The 19,448-nt window shown below is 41.0% G+C and overlaps 1 protein-coding gene across 1 annotated transcript; it reads right to left on the bottom strand.

Annotated features, from left to right (window-relative positions):
• Positions 1-19,165, bottom strand: RAD51C (RAD51 paralog C). The gene is given in 10 exon segments (XM_050909087.1): positions 1-314; positions 3,963-4,023; positions 6,596-6,656; positions 10,169-10,235; positions 12,530-12,630; positions 12,633-12,660; positions 16,043-16,176; positions 17,181-17,347; positions 17,606-17,864; positions 19,048-19,165. Coding segments are annotated over 10 exon segments (1,098 nt in total). The 3' UTR covers positions 1-212.
• Positions 19,166-19,448: the final 283 nt, after the last annotated feature.

The raw sequence follows: 19,448 nt of genomic DNA, 5'->3' as shown, positions 1-19,448 counted from the left end.
TAGAAAACACAGATTTTTATTATAGAAGCAAAATTATGCCATACACAAAGGAATTTACTGCGACAAATTTGTGTATTGCAGTCTTAATGTCAAAATAATGTCCAGAGCAGGAATTTAAGTTAGAGTCTCTCAGGCTACCTTTGGTTGCATGTTCACTATGCAACTGTTCTCATATAGCACACGGTTTTTAACGTTCAGCTTTTGAATCACTACTACTTTTCCTCTTCTCTCCGTGCCCGTTTGCGAGGGTTCATTTCAGTATCTTCTGCATTTTGAGTGACAGCTGGAGGCTGCACATCTCGGAAGCCATGAGACTGTAACATATAAGCAAAATCATGTGATAACACTTCTATGGATATAAAGCATGAGTAACTAGTTCCCAGAAGATCAGAATAAGGTATGATGCTGTCATTTATTTTAGATGAGCAGCCACAGAACATTTATAGACCAGGCTAAGCTCAGAACTGCAAGCTTTTCAACACACATGCCAACTAATAACTGTGTCTCCTCATTTTATTTTTTAAAGGTATTTTATTTTCACCAACCAGGCTATCATTTTCATTTTACCACTAATAACCCCTATGGCTATGAAGCGCTGCTTCTCTGTAAATTATGTTGCCTATTTAAATAAATGAAAAGCCAAATCCTTCAGCCCTTTTTCAAGCTCCCACAGAAGCAAGGAGATGACTGAATTAATTGCCTCAGTCATTTTCAGAAACAAAACTGTGAATTTCTAAAACCTAGGATATTTTTGTTTCATGTATCTACTTAATGAACTGAAAACATCAATGAGACATTGTAAGAGAACAGCATATCTGAATCAGTCTCTAGACTGCAAAGACTGTCCCAGCATAGTAATTTATGGGACACAATGGGATGAGAACCTTTAACTGCCAAAAACTAAATGTAGAAGTGAAAACTAGATGCTGCTACTCAGGAGTGAGCTTCAAGTGATCTATCTGGCTTAGCACCATTCGTATTTTCTGTTACTGTAGCTCACAATTTAATGATTTTAAAAGATTTAAAAATATGAAAGATCTGGAAAATCAGTTAGTTAAACATGTCACCAATGCAGACGGAGATACTGAGATGTTATGTGAAGCCTGCAACTGTCTTCCCATCTCCAGACAAATGCTGTGCAGGGAGCGCTGCTGACAGCTCAGTGAAGACTCTCACTGCAGTGCAGACTTAGAGAGGAAAAGGGGTTAATCAGAAAAAGAAACTGCTTTGGGGATCCTAAATGCTCAGGTAGAGACAATGTGGGGATGAGAGCATTTCAGGAAAGCTGACATTTTAGGTTGGTGCAGTGTGAAAAAGCAGGTAGAATTACTACCAGACATGTGACTTCTCTAACGTGCCAGTGTCCCACCCCAAGATCAGTCCAAAACAAAACAAAACCCAATCAAAATGTTTTACTTAAGTCTCCCATCTCTGTATTTCTATTTCTAAATGGCTCACCTCACACAGCCTGCTATGTTTTTAAAGGAACAAACAGCAAGAGGTGCCACAAGGGCAGAATTTGTGCAGTCCCTCTGCTATTATAAGCAACTCAAGTGTTATTCTAAATAGCGTAATGGGGAATCTTCGCGTTTAGTGTTTCACTGCTGCTTGCATCTAATCTCTGCCATTTCCCTTAGGCACAAAAGTGGATCTGTAGCCAAGAATCCACTTAATCCAGCACGCTAGACTCCCAGCAAAAGCATTCCAATGGTTATAAAGGCCAGAACATGATAAAGTAGGCTGCTTAAGTATGGATGTTTTGCATTTAGTTAAAGGCATGTACCTTCTGGGCGTAGCGCCTCGAAAATACAAGAGTTTTGTGTGTATTTGTGAAGCTTGTTAGTGTTTTTTAGATGGCGAGAATGTGGCTAATGGAACCAAGGACCTACAAAGCTCAGACAGTCTATGGTCATTTTGAATTCCTTTTTAACGTCTTCTGGTATCTACAGACTGCATCAAGATTGACAAAGGTAGATGGCTTTATTACTTGAGTGGTATTCTCATTGCTAGCCTGGCAGACCCTCCACAGTTCAGGGAAATACTGACAGTTCCTACCCAGAATATAGGTCCTGGGTCTCTATCTTTCACGATGAAATAATCAGGTCACATTACCTGGGAAATTTAGGTGAATCAGATGATCTACTTACTCCCTTGTGCATAAATCAATTTACATTTCTATACTCTGCATTTAAGAATGAATCCTTATCAGCCTGTGAAAGAAACTATTTCATTTGATAGGTGTTCCACAGCTTCCACACTTGCTCAGAGTGGTGACCGACTTGCCAGTATGCTGGAAAGGACACAGCTGAAAAAGAACTAGACCTCGGTCACCAAGTTACACACTTCTGCATCGGCTCACAGGCACTGAACAGCCAGTTTGTCAATGGTACCAAAGTATCTAATTTGCATAAGCCTAAACATCTTTGAGGACCTAGGCTTGAGGAATTTATTTTTTTTTAATTATCTTTTTTTGTATGCTGGTTATACATAGATGTGCTAGATCAGATTTGGAAACAGTGAACATGTATTTACATCTTCCAGTTTAACTACGGAGATGGGAATGAGAAATTATAACAGCAGACTGTTACCATCAGACATGAATTTCATGAAAGAAACAGGGATAATATATTTTTTACTTACAGAAACCATCTGCTGAAGCAGCTCAACAGGATTAAGAGAAAAAACACAGGGATAATCTTAAGTTTTAACTAATCTTTGATTAGGATACAATCTCAACTGTATTTCAAGTTCACACAGAAGACAGCATAGCTGTTTTATAATGCATATAAAACTGAAAGGAAAAGGCAATTAAACTGTCTAAGATAAAATCCATCTGTTTGTCAGCTGGAGAGAAAGGGTTGCACACTCACATCACATGATCCAAACAACCTTGGGATGTAGTCCCATTTACCCTTCCAGTCTTTACAGAACTAAGAATATATATATATATATTTTTGCAGTATTTCTTCTGTCCAGGTGAATACATTCAGGAGCGAAAAAAAATCTGATTTCTGTTCAATAGTTTGAAGATCTCATCTTATGGCAGCATTAAAATCTGCAGGAAATGCTATGGCAACGTGTTTCCATGAGGACACATAGCAAATAGTTATGGCATGTACCTATGCATCTGACATTTGAAGATATAAGAGTCGAGTGGTGGGGTTTTTTTAAACCTAAATACAGCTGAGACAGTATGTATTCTCATTAATATGTATCTAAGCACTCCACAAAACAAAATAATCACAGGATTTAAGTAGGGATGAATAAGGACTCCTGCCATAAGCTGGAAGCTCCTCATATGATAGTGACAGAAGAGAAAAATCTGTATATATTGGCGGGTCATAGGGTCTCCGGTAGGATGGAGCTATGAAAGAGATAAATACAACCTAGGTTATATCAGGCAATGCACTTAAAGCAGAGATGTAGAAATATGTATGGCACAAAGCACTGGTGAGACCTCTGGAATACCATGTATGATTCTGGTCACCCTTGTCCTAAAAAGATAAACTCAACTGGAACAGATGCAGAGAAGAGCCACTAGGGAAACAACAACCTACCTGACAAGGGAGAAAACAGCTTGGCTTGTTCAAGTCTCCCAAAATGAAGGCTCAGAGAGTGCACGTTTGTTCTCTGTAATTGCACTTAGGCCAAAAGTTAACAACAAGGGCAGATAAAATAAGCAGTACTAGCACAAGAACAGATGGGGACAGGCTGCCTGTAAATTTGATCTGGAAATCAAAATGTTTTAATGCTAAGAGGACTAATATGCTGGGTCATTTTTCTAAAGAGAAAAGGTGCAAAATATGCATAAACATGGGGACATCCCATCCTTCAGAAGGCAACTGAAAGGCAACACTAAGAAAGCAAACATCATTTTCAGATTTGTCTATGTGTCTGAAAATTCCTTTACAGCTAACAATTTGCTCCCATCTCTGTATCTCCATCCCAAAAGAGATACTAACTGTAATGCGATACGGTATGGTTGACTCCTTCTGACTCGGTGATTTGTACAATGTTGCCAACCTAGTTAAACAAAAAAACAGATAATTATGATTAGTGAATACAATAATAAAAATTCCAAGTAACCAAATGACCAGACCCAAGTTTTGCCACAATCATGAAGTAGGCGACCAGTGGAATTCTTATGTATTTTCATATAGGTCAGTTAAACTGTGGATGCCAAATTCCCATCCTTACATGACCTGTCAGCTCAAATACAATGAGACCTACTAGAAAGAGTGAATGATTAATTAGCCTTGTTTCATCACAGTATTTGATCACATTTTTGGAACAATATTCATTATGAATTAAATCCAAATGCCACTTTCTTAAAATGCAAACAAAAAAGGTTTTGAGCAAAAGTCTTTCCTACTCCATTAAGCAATCATTTGTTCATTGACCTCTCAAAGTTGGGAGATGATACCCTCAAAAATTCAAATACTTCTAGGGAGGTTTTTTCTAGCAATTTCACAAGCCTGTCAATATAACCTAGCGGATGGAGAATAAGATGTTCTATTTCTAAGCCTGACCTTGCTACTGACATACAGCATAACCTTGAGAAAATTGTTTCTCTTTTATTTCTCCTCTAACACTTGCTTGATTTTGTGCATTTAGACTCTAAGCAATGCATCTTGATTTGTGCTTATACAGCACCTAGCCCCATAATATGCTTGCATAATATAGATAGAAGATTGCAAAGCAGCTCAAAAGCAAGGGGTTTTTCAACCAGTCCCAGGGCTGCTAGTCTGCACCATGCCCACCTTCCCAAAACTTACTTATGTAAAGCCAATATAGAAAGTGTTCTCCTCTCTGTATCAAGACACCCTGCCAAAGATCCTGTTAATTATTTTGGTTTTTTTTTTTCCTCCCTGAGGTGCCATTCTATTAGAGAGCACGTAATTACAGCCTGAGGAACACTGCCACTTCATATTAGCTACACAGGGAATTCCTCAGAACATTTAAGTGGTGGGTTATACTTTACAAAATAGCCTAAATCTGAAGCTGCAGAAGCCATGCTTTTACAAGCACTCAGCTAGAGCTCTGCTCGTGCCTCTGACTCAACAGGATCTTTCCTCACAGCAACGAGAACCCTTATAATTAAGCTCTGACATTTTCAGTAGTAGAGAGAAAGAAAGAGACAGATACTGTATTTGGCCAAAGCACAATTTAAAAAAAAAAAAAAAAAAAAAAAAAGGCAAATCGATGTTCAAATGGTCATCTTTGTGCCTCGATAACCTAACATAAAAACAAGAACAACAAAACTATGATGGATCATCAGGTATAGGTAGTTCGTGTAACAATGCAACGGAATCTAGCTATTTCTGCTTTTTACAGATAGGCAGTTGTAATCAGAATTGCTATGCTTCTGCAGGCCCCGCTCTACATTAGCTGCATATTTAGAACAGTAAATAAAACATGTTTGTCTATCTTTGGCTTGCTTTCTGGAATCTGTATCTACAACCTTCCTAGCTGTGTTGCATAAGAAAAAAGCTCTTTATTTTTGATACATAAAATTAACTTTTGTTCACTCTGCAATCATTATGTTGATGCAACTTGATGATGTTAATTTAATTCCAAATTAAACAGCCTGCTGTAATCATTCTGCATTGCCTTCAAACTTTGAATTTTAAAAACAAAACTCCGCAAGAAAGTGTCACTGCATTTCTCTTTCAAGTTTAACAAGCAAAACTATGCACAACAACATTCCAGTAGCATTTTTGTTCGCTGTTTGCAGAAGATTAGGGAATTGAAGCAAGGCTTCTTAATCTCAAGTTGCTGCATTGTGATACTATATACAAGACAAATTTAACTGACTAGGAAAGAGAAGTGAGCTTGCAATATAGTGAAGAGGGGAAAAAAGAACCAGGAAACAGAAAAGATCTCATTGCAAAAGACAGAACTTCATACTGTTTTTAGAAGGGTCATCCTCATTCCTTTGGGCTTCTAAAATCATCCTCCATAGGTCAGCTCTGCATTGGGAGTCAACACAGCTTGCTTTCTACCTCTCTGCAGGTCATTGTAACTTGCCATCTGCATAGCTGTCCAGTTTTGCAGAACCATCCTGCTGCATTCAAAAGCAGAAAGATCCAATGGCTGCCACCGAGGCTCAGGGGTCAGCAGGCCTACAGTCTGTCCGCCTGAGAATCACTATCTAGGTGGAAAGCCTTCTTCGGCATCTTTGGCTTTGTACTGACTGGGGCCTAAAAGACTGAAGCAAAGAAATTCTACCCCCCTGCTTACAAAATGCAGACAGTAAAAACAAATTTCTACTTAGCCACCAGATCCTAAATTCTTGCATCTGAGCAACTGCCATTAGGATGTTATATTTTGATGAGATATGGCATCTTGTCAGAAAGAAAGTACAGCACTGCAGCAAGCTGACCATGGTGAGAAGCAGGAGCATGACAGTTCAGCCCCCACTGTCCTAGGCTGAACTAGAAAGCTCTTCTCGAGCCTCAGTAGCCTGGGACATGGCAGACCAAGGCCAGAAGTCAAATTCAAATCCCTGCTTGGCCACTAGGCCCAGTCTAAAAAAGATTCTCAAATGTCACGCTTGTCAGTATTGTGTACCTTACTGGCCTACATTATCACTTACCTCTGACTGTTGTCCCAGTGAAAGATTAAACGGACAGTAGCAGCATGTCCCCAGCTTTCTCCTGGGTGACACAAAATGACAGGCCATTTTATTTATCTCCTACAACAGCAGCATCATTAGTAAACTGAACTGAAATTAGACCAGTCTTCCAAAAAAACCCCACAATTGAAACATATATACCTTTCTTGCAGTAATGAACCACGTCTTTTTCATATATGCAAGGATTTCACAACTAGTTTATCAAATATACTGAGACAAGGAATAACCTCTGTACTCACAGTGTGTTTTATAGAAAGCTTGATGCAATACTTCCATATTTGTAGAAAGATTTTATATATATACACCTAATAAAGCACAGGTACTAGACAAATCTTGAAAACAGGGGCAGCATGAAGAAAAAATTTTTCTAATTACTCCTGAAGAAGTCTAGTGAGTATGTCTAAATCCTACTTCAAAATTGTGATATTCTGTCTCTCAGGCATAATTATGAGCAAACATCACTCCCTTTGGGATACAAGCTTTGGGAGAAAGTCAATGATTATTAAAGTATTAAGGGCCCCTGAAGCAGTCTTCTGCTTCTGACAGCAAAATGCAAAAGAACACAACCAAAAGCAAGGGGCGGGGGGGTGAACTGTTTCAGTTCACACCTGACCACAAGCTCAGTCAATTTATAGACAGTTTTATTGGGTGTCTTCCTCTGTTTATCCCAGGAGACAGTCAGTAGTCCAAAGATGGACTGCATTTTAAAACAGTCATTTTGTTTAAGTGCTGCAAGCCTCTCCTATTCACCTGCACACAACCCTGTAACTTCTGAATCACTTGCTGGTCTCCATCATGTCACCAGCCCCACATGCCCCATGTGCTCCGGTATTCATTATAGTACAGAGAAGAAAAAAAATAATTCAGCTGTAATGAAGACCTAGACCCTCTAGGCATCTTGCCAGACCTTGCTCCACTATATCTAAGTTGAGATTAAAGATTTTGGCTATCAGATACGGTTCCAAGTCAGAGATTAAAACACATTTTACAACGGGTACAAATTCGACACCAGAATGTTTCCAACTGTGTTGAATACGAGAGAAAAATGCTACTGTAAAATGAGATATTTCTGAGTTAAACTGGCTGTAGATTAATATTTGACCTCCTTTCTAAGTATATCCAGTAGAAATGTCTAGGAACACCCAGCTTAGCTATCACTAGTGGGAAAGAAAGCTGTCCCCTTCATAAAGCTCTTGGCTTAATACCTTGCAGCATCTGTGCTTCCCCCCCCCAATAATTAAGAATTTCCCTTCTGCTAGGAAGCTGAATAAGAGTTTAGAGATTAATGCCCTTCTGAAATCTTAGAAAAGGCTGTTTCTAAGGCTTACCAATCAATGGGGAGAAAACCGATTTAGGGGAGGCAATAGGATTGATTTTACTTGGGGTTTTGCTGCTGACTCCTCCCTCCCTCAATAGTTCCTTTGGCTACAACGAACCATGGAGGAGCAGGAGGTTCTTTAGTGTTTACAATGAGACTGGTGAAATAGCATCCCTTTGGAGTGGGTTGTAAAAATCACCTTGTAATCCACCAGCTCAATACTTGCACCAAGTCTATGGAATAAATTCACATCAAAATGAAAACAGCTTTCTACCACTCGGAAATGCTCAACTTGAGATACCGCTGTTTAGGATGAGGGGAATATCTCTTAGCTTAAATATTTTACCAACTGGTACAAAGTTTCATTTTTGCAAGAGTACACACTACTCAGTTTAACAATACTATGTGGTTACACACACGTTCTGGTGAAAGTCGCAATCAGTTTATGGTCAATATGAGGTTATGTCAAATTAAAGGTTTGTAAAAGAAAATATGCACAAAACAATACATGATATCTTTGAATTATAACCTACTCTGAATGTCTTCACATTCTTTACTTTCCCTATCACTCAATAAACACAACAGCTCTCAAACAACACTGGCTATTGAAAAAAGACAGAATCTATTAGCTTTAATTGAGTTTGTAGCCAGAAAGGCTGCCAAAAATAATACATCAGAGAGCAAGATGCAAAAAACAACAAATGGGTCAGATACTGGAAGCTGGCTCTTTATCTGCATGCGCAGCTCAAAATTCCACATTCTTCACATTCTCGAAGGAGATGGTCTGTATTTGTTCATTTTATCTTACATCTGTGCCAAATGGTTCAGACGCTGAGAACATCTTTGCCTTTGTACTGCCCCCTTCTTCTCCCTCCCCTCCAGAACAAGGGAGCCATTACTTAGTTCACAGAAACTGAAGCTGTAGACAGAGAATTTGTGCCCTTTAAGTGCGTCATAAAACAATACAAAGTTACAACCTGAAATAAGATTTTAAACGCTGAGCTTTTTCTTCATTTGTCAAAATCTCTACTTCAGAAGAACTGTTCTATTTTCCCCTGTGACCGCAGCAGAAGAGTCTATGTGAGGTACTCTGCTCATTACAGGGCAAAATGGAGCAGCCTGTAAAAAACACTTAAACTCACTATGGGCAGGCTGTAGTTGAGGATCCCACATAGAACTTCCCTCTACATCATAACTGTAAAGAGCAATGGGTAGAGAGATCCCGCTATGCAGCAAATATGAAACACCTTTGCAAATAATTAATGGAACGTGTTCAATGGCAAAATAAACAATTTAAACTGTTTTGGAGAGGCAGTGAATGATTCTCAGAGAATTTAGGAACTTGCAGCATAGTGCGCAACCATTAAGCTGTGTTCTTCTCTTAGTGCTTTAACCTGTTCATCACCACATTCCTGCTAGAGGTTTACTGCTCCCAGGACCATCCCTACATTTTTTGCACGATCATTCACTAGCCAATTTCAGTCTAAATTACCTGATTTATCAGAGGTTTACTTATTATTTAAATAGCTCAAGCTTACCTGGCCCACTTTTGGCTGAAACAGATTGAGAGACAATCACATAAAGAGCTCAGCCAGCCCATAGGATGTGGCAGTGACCTCCAGCAGAGGCAACGGCCTCCTTAGCTGACACAGCTGCAGCTGGAATAGAGGGAACTCCACAGCCTCAGATCCTCAGGGGAAGGCTGCAATACATTAGCTGCACGTCTAAAAACCTAGTTACTCAGAGAGTTCTTAGTACCTAGTGCTTCCCCATAAAGGCTGATTCAGTCATCTTAAGGAATACTGACAGATCTAATATCAAGTTTAGTATTAAAAATTTTGGTTTAAAAACAAACAAACAAAAAAATCCAGCAGCACTCTCAATCTGTGAGTTTCTGCAATCTGAAAATGTCATGACTTTTAAAAATATTTGTAATCCCTTTTCAAAAATCTAACCAGGATTCTAATCTGCACACCATGTTTTACAATAAAATTTGACAGTTGCTCATTATAATTACAATGCTGACATAGATAAGCACTACTGTAGAGTTCCACAATGCTAGCAGTTCCAGACGGGTCTAATAGTTTCACCAGGGATTCTGCTACACTGCAGAAATTCAGAAAACAATTTCATTTTCTTCATATATGATGCCAAAAGAAAGGAAGTCATATACTTGAAGATTAACTCAGTTTTCAACTCACAAACTAAACACCTACCTAAAGCAGGTACCAATGTGGACTGGCTCTGTCCAATCCTTGTTGTCATTTGGTTTGTCAGAACTACCTAAAAGAGGAAACAAAAGCAAGCAAACAAGAAAATCTCCAGAAAAGCAGCATACTGGTGGGAGGGAAAAGAGGGATTTTTCAAAAAGCTTTTAAGTTACTCAGGCAAAACTCTTGCCTACTGTAATGAAGCTTTCATGTTAACGAGAAGAAACTGTAAAGGTGCCTCGTCTTTCCTCAATAGCCAAAACAAAATAAGAGAACCCTGCAAAATGTATTTTCGCATAGAAGGTAGATTTCTTTCATTCAAGACTTTAAAGAAACCTAAATTTCTCCCTTCCCAAGGGATGCAAACTCTACACAACTTGTATATTGCACCGTATTTGTACTAAATACTGTTTGGATCTGCATTTAGATGCACACGACTTGTACTAGCCCTCTATAAAGAGATAGATTTCAGTCACTGTGACATAAATGAACTTGGTGGTGCTGCTCAAAACATGCATAAGCCTAGTGATTAACAGAATTTCTGCACCTTGTAGTCTAAAAATGCGCAAGTGGGTACAATACAAAGCAGAATGAAAGTGAACAGACAGAGCGGGGGAGTGTTTTCGCAGCACGACTCACTCGTAGGAGGTTCACAGACAGTCTAGGTTAGATCCCTGGTAGAAGTGGGGGTGGGTGAGACAGAAAAGAGCCAGGAATATTAATTGCAAAGTTCATTAAAAATGAAAAATAAAAAATTGTACCTATCTTAAACCCTAGGGGTTTTCATTGTTTGACATGCTTGTATGATTCTTGCTTGAACAGTTAGAGAAGTGTGCTAGAGCAAGCAATTCCACTGAGCACACACCAAAACATTTACATAGCTGAAAGCCCCAAGACATATATTGCATATTTTAGAGAAGTAACTCATCACATATGGATGATACCAGCCCCAAACAGGCTCCCCATCTCACTGCTGGAGAAGGGCTGGTCTGGGCATCCTAGCACAACGCACCAAGTTCAGCTTTAGAAACTAAAGGAACTTATTCCTACTACATTAGAGCATTCAGACTGCCCAGCTTTGCTGCCTGACAAGCAATCTCTGCATGCAAGCTGAATTTAGACTGCTTGCAAGCTACATGGAACTAACTCAAAAACTAACAAGAGGGTCACTCTGAGCTAAATCATTTCTAAAGCTCTGCAATAGATCACTTCTTTAGCAAGTGTTTATTTAGCAAGCGTTTGTACTAAACTGCTCACTTGTTCAATAGAAATAAGTTATATAAGTTTCCCTTGGCCAAAAAAAAGACTGTACAATGACATCTGCTCCTGTTCAAGGTCACCAGGTACCCAATTTATGAGTGAAAGCACTCAGTAAACTGGAGGCTGTGCAAATTGAGCAGTCATATAACATTCATCTCCCTTGGTACCCACACCAGCAGGAAGAAGCTTCATAATTCATGTCAGGGCAAGAGAGAGGGTACGCTTTCAGCAGCAAGCCCAATCGCCTAACCCAGGCGGAATGTAGAGCTGTGCTCTTTCCCTTCCTGCAGCTATCAGAGGAAGCACAAGGGGAGGCTTATTTTTAGCAGTTACGAACCAAAGCCAATTGCACGAAGAGAGTTGTGGGTGACAAGGTTGCAAGTCACCTGGAAACGGTTACAGGCACAAGCACCATTTTGAGACTGTGTAAGCTCTAATTCCTGAACAATGCTTTTCTGTGCTGTAAAAGACTTGCCAAAACAACTTCTGGAACAGATGTAGCTTCTGAGTGCCATCTGCTGGCTACGCGGCTGCAGATTTGCTGGCCTCCATATTGGCGTAAATGATGTAGAAACAATGCCCAGGAAGGAAGCTATGGGTTTCCATGGATGCCAGAAGAACAAGCCAAACTAGCAGATAAAGTGGTTCTCCTCCCTAAGAACAGTTCCTCCGCTAAGACAGTAATTTATTTTTAAACGAAGAGTGGAAAATTATGTTGGAGTCGCTAAATATTCTGATGTATTTTAATGTACGTGCTTTGTAGGTAAAAGTCACCAAAGGAGCATTCCTTGTTCAACCAAACCATTAAAGAAGACGATGTGAAACAGCATGAAAAATTGATATGCTACCATTTAATTAAGATCTGCAGGATGCTTTTAATGCAAATTTTACTTATTTTGGCAAGTCTAGGAATTTTCCACCTAAACAGTTTTGCCTGTGTGATCCATCTGTATTTACTAACCAAACTGGCAAACACGAATGTAGAGGACATTCTTGCAGTTTTATTTTGTCATTTACAGACAATCACAAATCACATTTGCTTAATTCTTTGTAACGTACTTATTCCAAAGTAGCATCTTTTGTGATTTAAACCTGCCCCAGACTTACCGCTGATTTATGATCATTTGCTATGATGATCAGCTGCTGTGCCAGACCATTCAAAAGCCTCGTTCGAAGTGAGAGGTCCTCAAAGTCATGGCGAAAAGGAATGCAATTCCATCAACTACCACCAGTCGGACCTAAATACAGAAGAAAAGGAAAAACTACCATTACTATCCACAAACAAATGACAAAAAGCAGTAAGACCTCTTTTTAAGTGCACTGTAATGTTATATAGAAGGTGATGACAGTCTTTTATTTCATACTCAGATGTGCATGACAACATAACACCTATTGTCTCTCTCTCTATATTGGAGACAATCAGCACTCCACAAAGTGCAGAGTAAAGAGCCTCAAGCTCCAAACACACTAGTACGCTGCTAGGTGCAGTACTGCATTATGCATAGATACTAGCTCAGACCATAGCTGCACTAGCTTAAACAAAATGCTGCGCTAAGCTCTCCCATTAGTTAACTCAGCACAGAGCTGCCCTTCCGACTGTTTCCCGTTTCAGAGCTCGCTCACTTACAGCTAGCTGACTTATCTCTGCAGCACCTGGTACAGAATACAAAATAACTGTCCTGGTTTCAGCTGGGATAGAGTTAATTTTCTTCTTGGTAGCTGGTACAGTGTGTTTTGGATTTAGTGTGAGAATAACGCTGATAACACGCTGATGGTTTAGTTGTTGCTCAGTAGCGCTTATCCTAAGTTAAGGATTTTTCAGTTTCCCATGCTCTGCCAGCAAGCAGGTGTGCAAGAAGCTGGGAGGGAGCACGGCCAGGGCAGCTGACCCGAACTAGCCAAGGGCTATTCCATACCATAGAACGTCATGCCCAGTATATAAACTGGGGGGAGTTGGCCGGGAGGGGCAGATCGCGGCTCTGGCATCGGTTAGCGGGTGGTGAGCAACTGCATTGTGCATCATTTGTCTTTTCTTGGGTTTTATTTCTCTCTTTTTTTGTTATATTCCTTTTCATTACAATTATTATTATATTTTTATTATTATTAGTTAGTATTATATTTTATTTTACTCTAGTTATTAAACTGCTCTTATCTCAACCCATGAGTTTTACTTTTTTTTCCCCAATCTTTCTCCCCATCCCACTGGGAGGGGGGAGCAGCTGCGTGGTGCTTAGTTGCTGGCTGGGGTTAAACCACGACAATAACAAAGCTGGACTTAAAGCCTTGCAGAAGAGAAGCTGGAGGAAAAAAAAAAAAAATCATTAAACATCAGAATTGTACTTCAATCAACTCTCCACGAACACTAATTTATTTCACCTTCTCCCTCAAAAATTAAATCCAAACCAAAATTAGAATACATGCTGTCTGTAGTCACTGTTAAGATAACTCATCTGATTCTAAGGCTCATATCAGTGATCTATCTTAGAAACATGGATTTTAACAGATGCTTAGAGATATTCCAGACACTATGGAATGGAGCTGAGTATCTGTCTTGCCTGAAGATGTTTGCTTTGCTGAATTATTTCTTTGTAGCAATCATTAGCTGAAGCTAGAGCACAATCCTGCTGCTGGCTCATCACCCTCAAGACACTTATAAACATTAGGCTGGGATTTTGATTTATTCTAACTTCATTTGTTGTAGCTGTTTTGATGACCCAAGTTTGTCTGAAATACAGAAGGGAGATGGATAGTCTTACAGCATCTGCGTGTTCAGATGTCACTCAAATCCTAGGTATCTACAATTTCTTGCATTAATGCACAAGATAACAAATTGGAAACAACACAAGAAAACTGATTTCTCTGTTATTGATTTAACTCATTACTGGGAAGTCGCTTTGTGACTGGAACATACAAGGCTGCAGCAAACATCACTCTGTGAAATGGCCCTGGGCCGCCAACTGAAAAAAAAAATCTTAATTTGAAAAGGAAGATTAAATAGTTAGAATTAAAAGAAGATATTCTTCTGTCTTCTCATTTTTCCTCCTTCCTGCAAAGTCTCTTCTATAAGCCTGTACATCTTCCTCATGCATATTTTTTTTACTTTAAGGACAATCAGTCTAACAGTATAAACATGACTCATGCTAGAAAGGAATGTATACATAGTTATATAACTTGCCTATCAGATGAATATGTCCAGGTAGGATGCAATTTAGTTTATTTTCTCCCAGTTGCACTTGTTATAAAATAGCAAACACGTAGACTTAAAGTATTCAAAAGTAGGCTATCTAGAGAAAGCTTGGTAACACATGCCCTCTCCATGTCAGTTTGTCTCTACTAGACCTTAAAGAATTAGGTTTATTACGACAATAATACTTTCTAACATAGTCTTTTTCATATTATTGGTCTTTCTCATAATATTAACAAGACCTCAAACTAACTCATATTTCAAATGACACTCCCTACAACTATGTCTCTCTCAAAAAACCCTAAAACCTGGAGGTTTCCTGTGGTCCCAGTCTCAGCTCCAGGTCTGCACAGAGGGATCAGACTAATTTTAATGAGAGCTGGACTGCAATGAGCCATCTGTCAAGTCACTTATAGCCTGTCCAAGGAATCACCAGAAGGTCTTACGGTTCTCCTGCAACCTTCAGTATTTCAGGCTCCAGGCCAAGCACAGATAATCAGCACAGATGGTACCAGAGAACTGCAGCCCAATGTAACCGTGCTAATGAAGCCATGTACTTTCCACAAGAGCAAACACAACAGGGCACCGTTAGTACCTGGCAGAGAAAGGGAAACACCAGACTACACTAAGCAAAAGTAAGACTCCCATCTGCACTTTCAAGAACATAACAGCTTCCAAAAAGGGAAATGATATACAAAAGACAATCTAACAAAACAACACTGATTTGTGCTCCGTTAGAATGAGGCACAAGTCACCTTCCCCAAATCCTGTTAGGGAGTGATCTGCTGTGCAGAATCTAGAAATCCGGAAGGGAGGTGGTGCAAATCTGCCTTACAATAGCATTTCACTAAGACACTAGGTACTAGGAAACTTTTTGACTGTAGTCCACCCACGAGTCAAGCTGCAGGCTCTGGTTGCTTGTAGCAACAGAAGATGCACTGGAAAGAACAAGAAGAGTCACTTTCTGGATGCCAAGATGGTGCAGGATGCTTCTGGTCCTCAGTGATCTTCTAGGACAAAAAAAATGGCACTAACCCTTTCTGATCCCCCTGCATCATGGTCATCACACGCACACCTGGCTCAGAGACTCTTTTGTAAAGAAGTTTTGTGATGATTCGTAATTCAGTGCTCATAGAAATGTAACAACACATGGCAACATAGATCCAGTGTCCTCGCTTCAAAGTGGAGATTCAGGATGATGGCAGCAGTGGCAGCAAAAGCAGATTACTCTCCAGCGTAATTGGGATGGGAACGAAAAAGCAAACAAGCAAGCAAGCTTTATGTTTGTACTCTGGCGTCAGCCAATATATTACTGCCAAGCTGACGAGGTACCAAGGTGTTACTCATGTTACTCTTACTATCACAGATGAGCATCCCTGAAAATCTTTAGTGTGAAGATGAGTGATACCTTCTGATAAGTCTGCAATAACCCTTACCTTTGAATGCTCTGAAAGGAAGTCTGGGAGGAGGTAGACCTGTGCGAGAAGCTCTATGTAGTCACGGCAACGGAAGTAATAGATGTGAGAAAGGATACTTTCAAGAGAGAAAGTCTCCAAAGCTTTTAGATGATCTGAGAACAAACAAATAGATGAGTAAATGAGTCAGAAGTCTGTACTAGCATATTGCTACTTTCATCCTTCTACCAAACTATGCCTTCCCCATATTGCAACAGCAAAACCCCCAGAAACAGAAACAGTCAAGGTAAAGAGTGTGGGAAACATACCTTCCATCTGGCTTGAAAGTCAAGAAGGTGGTGAGCAGATGCTATCTCAGCATTTGCACACAGATACACCGGAGCCTCCCAGGGAGTGCTCCAAAAATGAAAAATTTATTTCTGAAAAAAGAACTTTTCCAGTAAATCATTTTCAAGCCAGAACACCACCAGACGACAACAGTGACTATTAATCATCCATTGTTTAATGTACAGGCAGTAGCTCGTTTAATATGGTGTCCTTTTACCTCTGTTCAAACAGAAGTTTGCTGCATAAAACACTCTAAGAGTAACATAAAAGTTGTGTCAGTATCCCCAACACACTGATGACTTATAGAATAAAACTCTTCATTAAATGCAACCTGGCTATATTGACCTTATGAAGGACCTGAATTCCAGCTACAGTTTTACAATATGGGGCTTCAGCAGCAACATTGCCTTAAGAAATTCTGGCGTTCCTCTTCTCTTTCCCCAGCTGCTCTTCCTGCCCGTGTTGCAGCACATTATCCCTCAGTTTTGCTGACAGAGTTGTGTTTGGGTTTTGCTGTAAATTCGATCATTAAAGTGCTAAAAAAAAAAAAAAAAGCTAAAGCCAAAACCCCCACATCCCTAAAAACCCCACAAATCATCACGTAGGAAAAGAATTATTCTTAAAGTAGATCAGCTCAGTCTGCAGCATGGCTCCACATACTGACGCAGTTCAGGGTATGATACACACAGGTGGAAATAAAAGGCTGGCAGCAAGAACTCCTTAAGCCAGCAGTGCTGCTGAAACCCTCAAACTGTAAAACTGCAGCCTACGAGACACTCGTTTCACTCAGATCCTAGCCTACTAGGCAGAAAGAAACGACTTAGCAACGTACCTTCTTCTTGATGAGCTTCAGCAATAAGCTGGCAATGCTGCACACAGGCAGTTGCAATATCCACTACTCTGTCTACCATAAAACTTCCTTCAGTATCAATGAACACGGCTTCTCCCGCTACGCCCCCAAAGCATTCTGGGATCTGTACGTCTACTGCCAACTGCATACTGCCATGGGAAACAGGAAAAAGACAAATATTTACATCCCAAAGCTCTCCCCTCCCAAATCACTCCTAACGTGACGTTTCTGCTGAGGAATACATGGAACAGGAAGCAGTACAGCCATTATCATGATAATATTTATAATGCTGTAGAAGAATCAGAGATTGCAGTCGTGACAAGAAGAAAAACGAACTCTCTTCATCGTTAAACTAAACAAAGAAAAGTGATTCTCAGTTGCACAAAAGTAATCTAAAAATAAAATACCATAGCTGTGTTTTCCCAGCACCAGGCGCTCCACAGATCTCGGTGATTTTTGTTAGTTGCACACCACCTCCCAGAATATTGTCTAGTGCTGAACAAAAGGTGATGATGAAGCCCTGGGCTTGCTCTTCTTCCAGAAGCTCCAGTGCTGTGCACTTTCTGGTGGCGCCTGATCCCCCAGCAGTCCTTGCTGCATCCCCCTGACATTCCTGTCTCACCACCTGTAATGCTTCCAGTGCCTCTTCTTTGGAGATTCCAATTTCTAGAAAAGGCAAAAACCATGAAACACTACCTTATTTTTATAACCTGTGATTTATTTGAAGTATGAAGAGATAATGCAACTTGTTTGACAGAACCTGATCATTCTGCAGTGTAACACAAAAACATTAATCCTTTTAGTATAACGATGCACACAGCTCGCCAACATCTCTGGAAGTAATGATGGGATTTTCAAAAGAACTCAGAGCAACGATGCCCTGCGTTCAGAATGCAGGTGACAGTAAGCTATCTGCAAATAAAAAAATCAAAACTGCTGTTCACAGACATGGATGAGATCTGGCAGAGCAATTCACCTATTCTGCACTGAATGCGCTACCATATTAATTTCATTTGAAGCAAATAAGGTCCTGTAAAAGAAGTCAGGTTGCAGAGTAGTAAGTGACAGTGACACCTACTGATCGTACTCTGGATTCTCAGGGTGTTCCAGGGCTGAGCGCCTTACGCATCATTTTTAGATGTGAAACACAGACCGAGTAACAGAGATGAGATACCTGCAAATATCTCCGTGTGTCTATCTGTATACACACATACCTGTCAGGATCTAGCTACTTCACTTTCATCTTCAAGGCAAAACTATTATCATAGATAATAAAACTGCTAATAATCAAAATCGTGATACACTTCTTACAATGGCTGTGCAAATCTTATTTTAGCTTCTTGAAAAGGCCACTTTCTGACTTCACAGAAGTTTATTTTGGGGAAAGAAGAGGAATGAGAGAGACAGAATCCTCTGGTGGTTCTTTTTCTGTATCCCACTTACATCCATCACTCAGTGTAAGAAAGATCTTTTATCAGAATCATTTTTTTTTTTTTTTTTTTTTTGCTTAGGCACATGTGAAAGTCAGCAAATATTTACTTTGCCCATTTCTCTAGACTCACCTGAGGTCTCAGCGAGACTTCTCAGGGGAGCTCGCTCCCACTTCAGTACGGATCAAGCGCCTTACCTGCCCAAGCTGCTTAATATGCATTAACCATTTAAATAAGCGAAACCCCGCTCAAACCCCATCCTCGCTCACAAGCTACTACGAAAGTTTCGCGGAAAGGAAAGGGCTAGGGAAAGGCTGCAGGGGAGACCCGCCCGAAGCGGGGGGGATGGCCTGCGGGGACACGGGCCGCCGGGCGCGGTCCCACCGGCAGCGGGGGCGCCCGTTCCCCCCCGCCGGTACCTTTGCTCAGCCCGCAGGGGCCGGTCTCCAGCAGCTCCTGCGCCGTCTGGAAGCCGGCGGCGACGAGCCTCGCCCGCAGCGCGGGGGCCAGCGGCAGGCCGCCCACGTCCCGCTGCATGCCGATGGCGACCCGCCACCGCCGCCGCCGCGCCGCTCTAGGCCGCGACAGGCCCCGCCCCCCGCGGGCGGGTACCGCCCTCACAGGCGCGCGCCTCCCGGGCCCCGCGCCCAATTTCAGGCGCGAACCGCCGCCGGCGGCGCATGAGGCGGGGGAGGTGGGCGCGCATGCGCGGCATGCGGAGCCGCGAGGCGCGCTGGGGCGTGACCGCGTGCCGCGGCCGTTCGGGAGGCGTCGGAGCTGAGGTGGGTGAGGTGGCTGCGGCCGGGCGGTGACAGGGGGT

This window comes from Gymnogyps californianus, chromosome 20, assembly GCF_018139145.2.
Source record: "Gymnogyps californianus isolate 813 chromosome 20, ASM1813914v2, whole genome shotgun sequence".
NCBI classification, from domain to species: domain Eukaryota; kingdom Metazoa; phylum Chordata; class Aves; order Accipitriformes; family Cathartidae; genus Gymnogyps; species Gymnogyps californianus.
The sequence above is the reverse complement of the archived record's forward strand: the minus strand, read 5'-3'. Positions and strand labels throughout refer to the sequence as shown.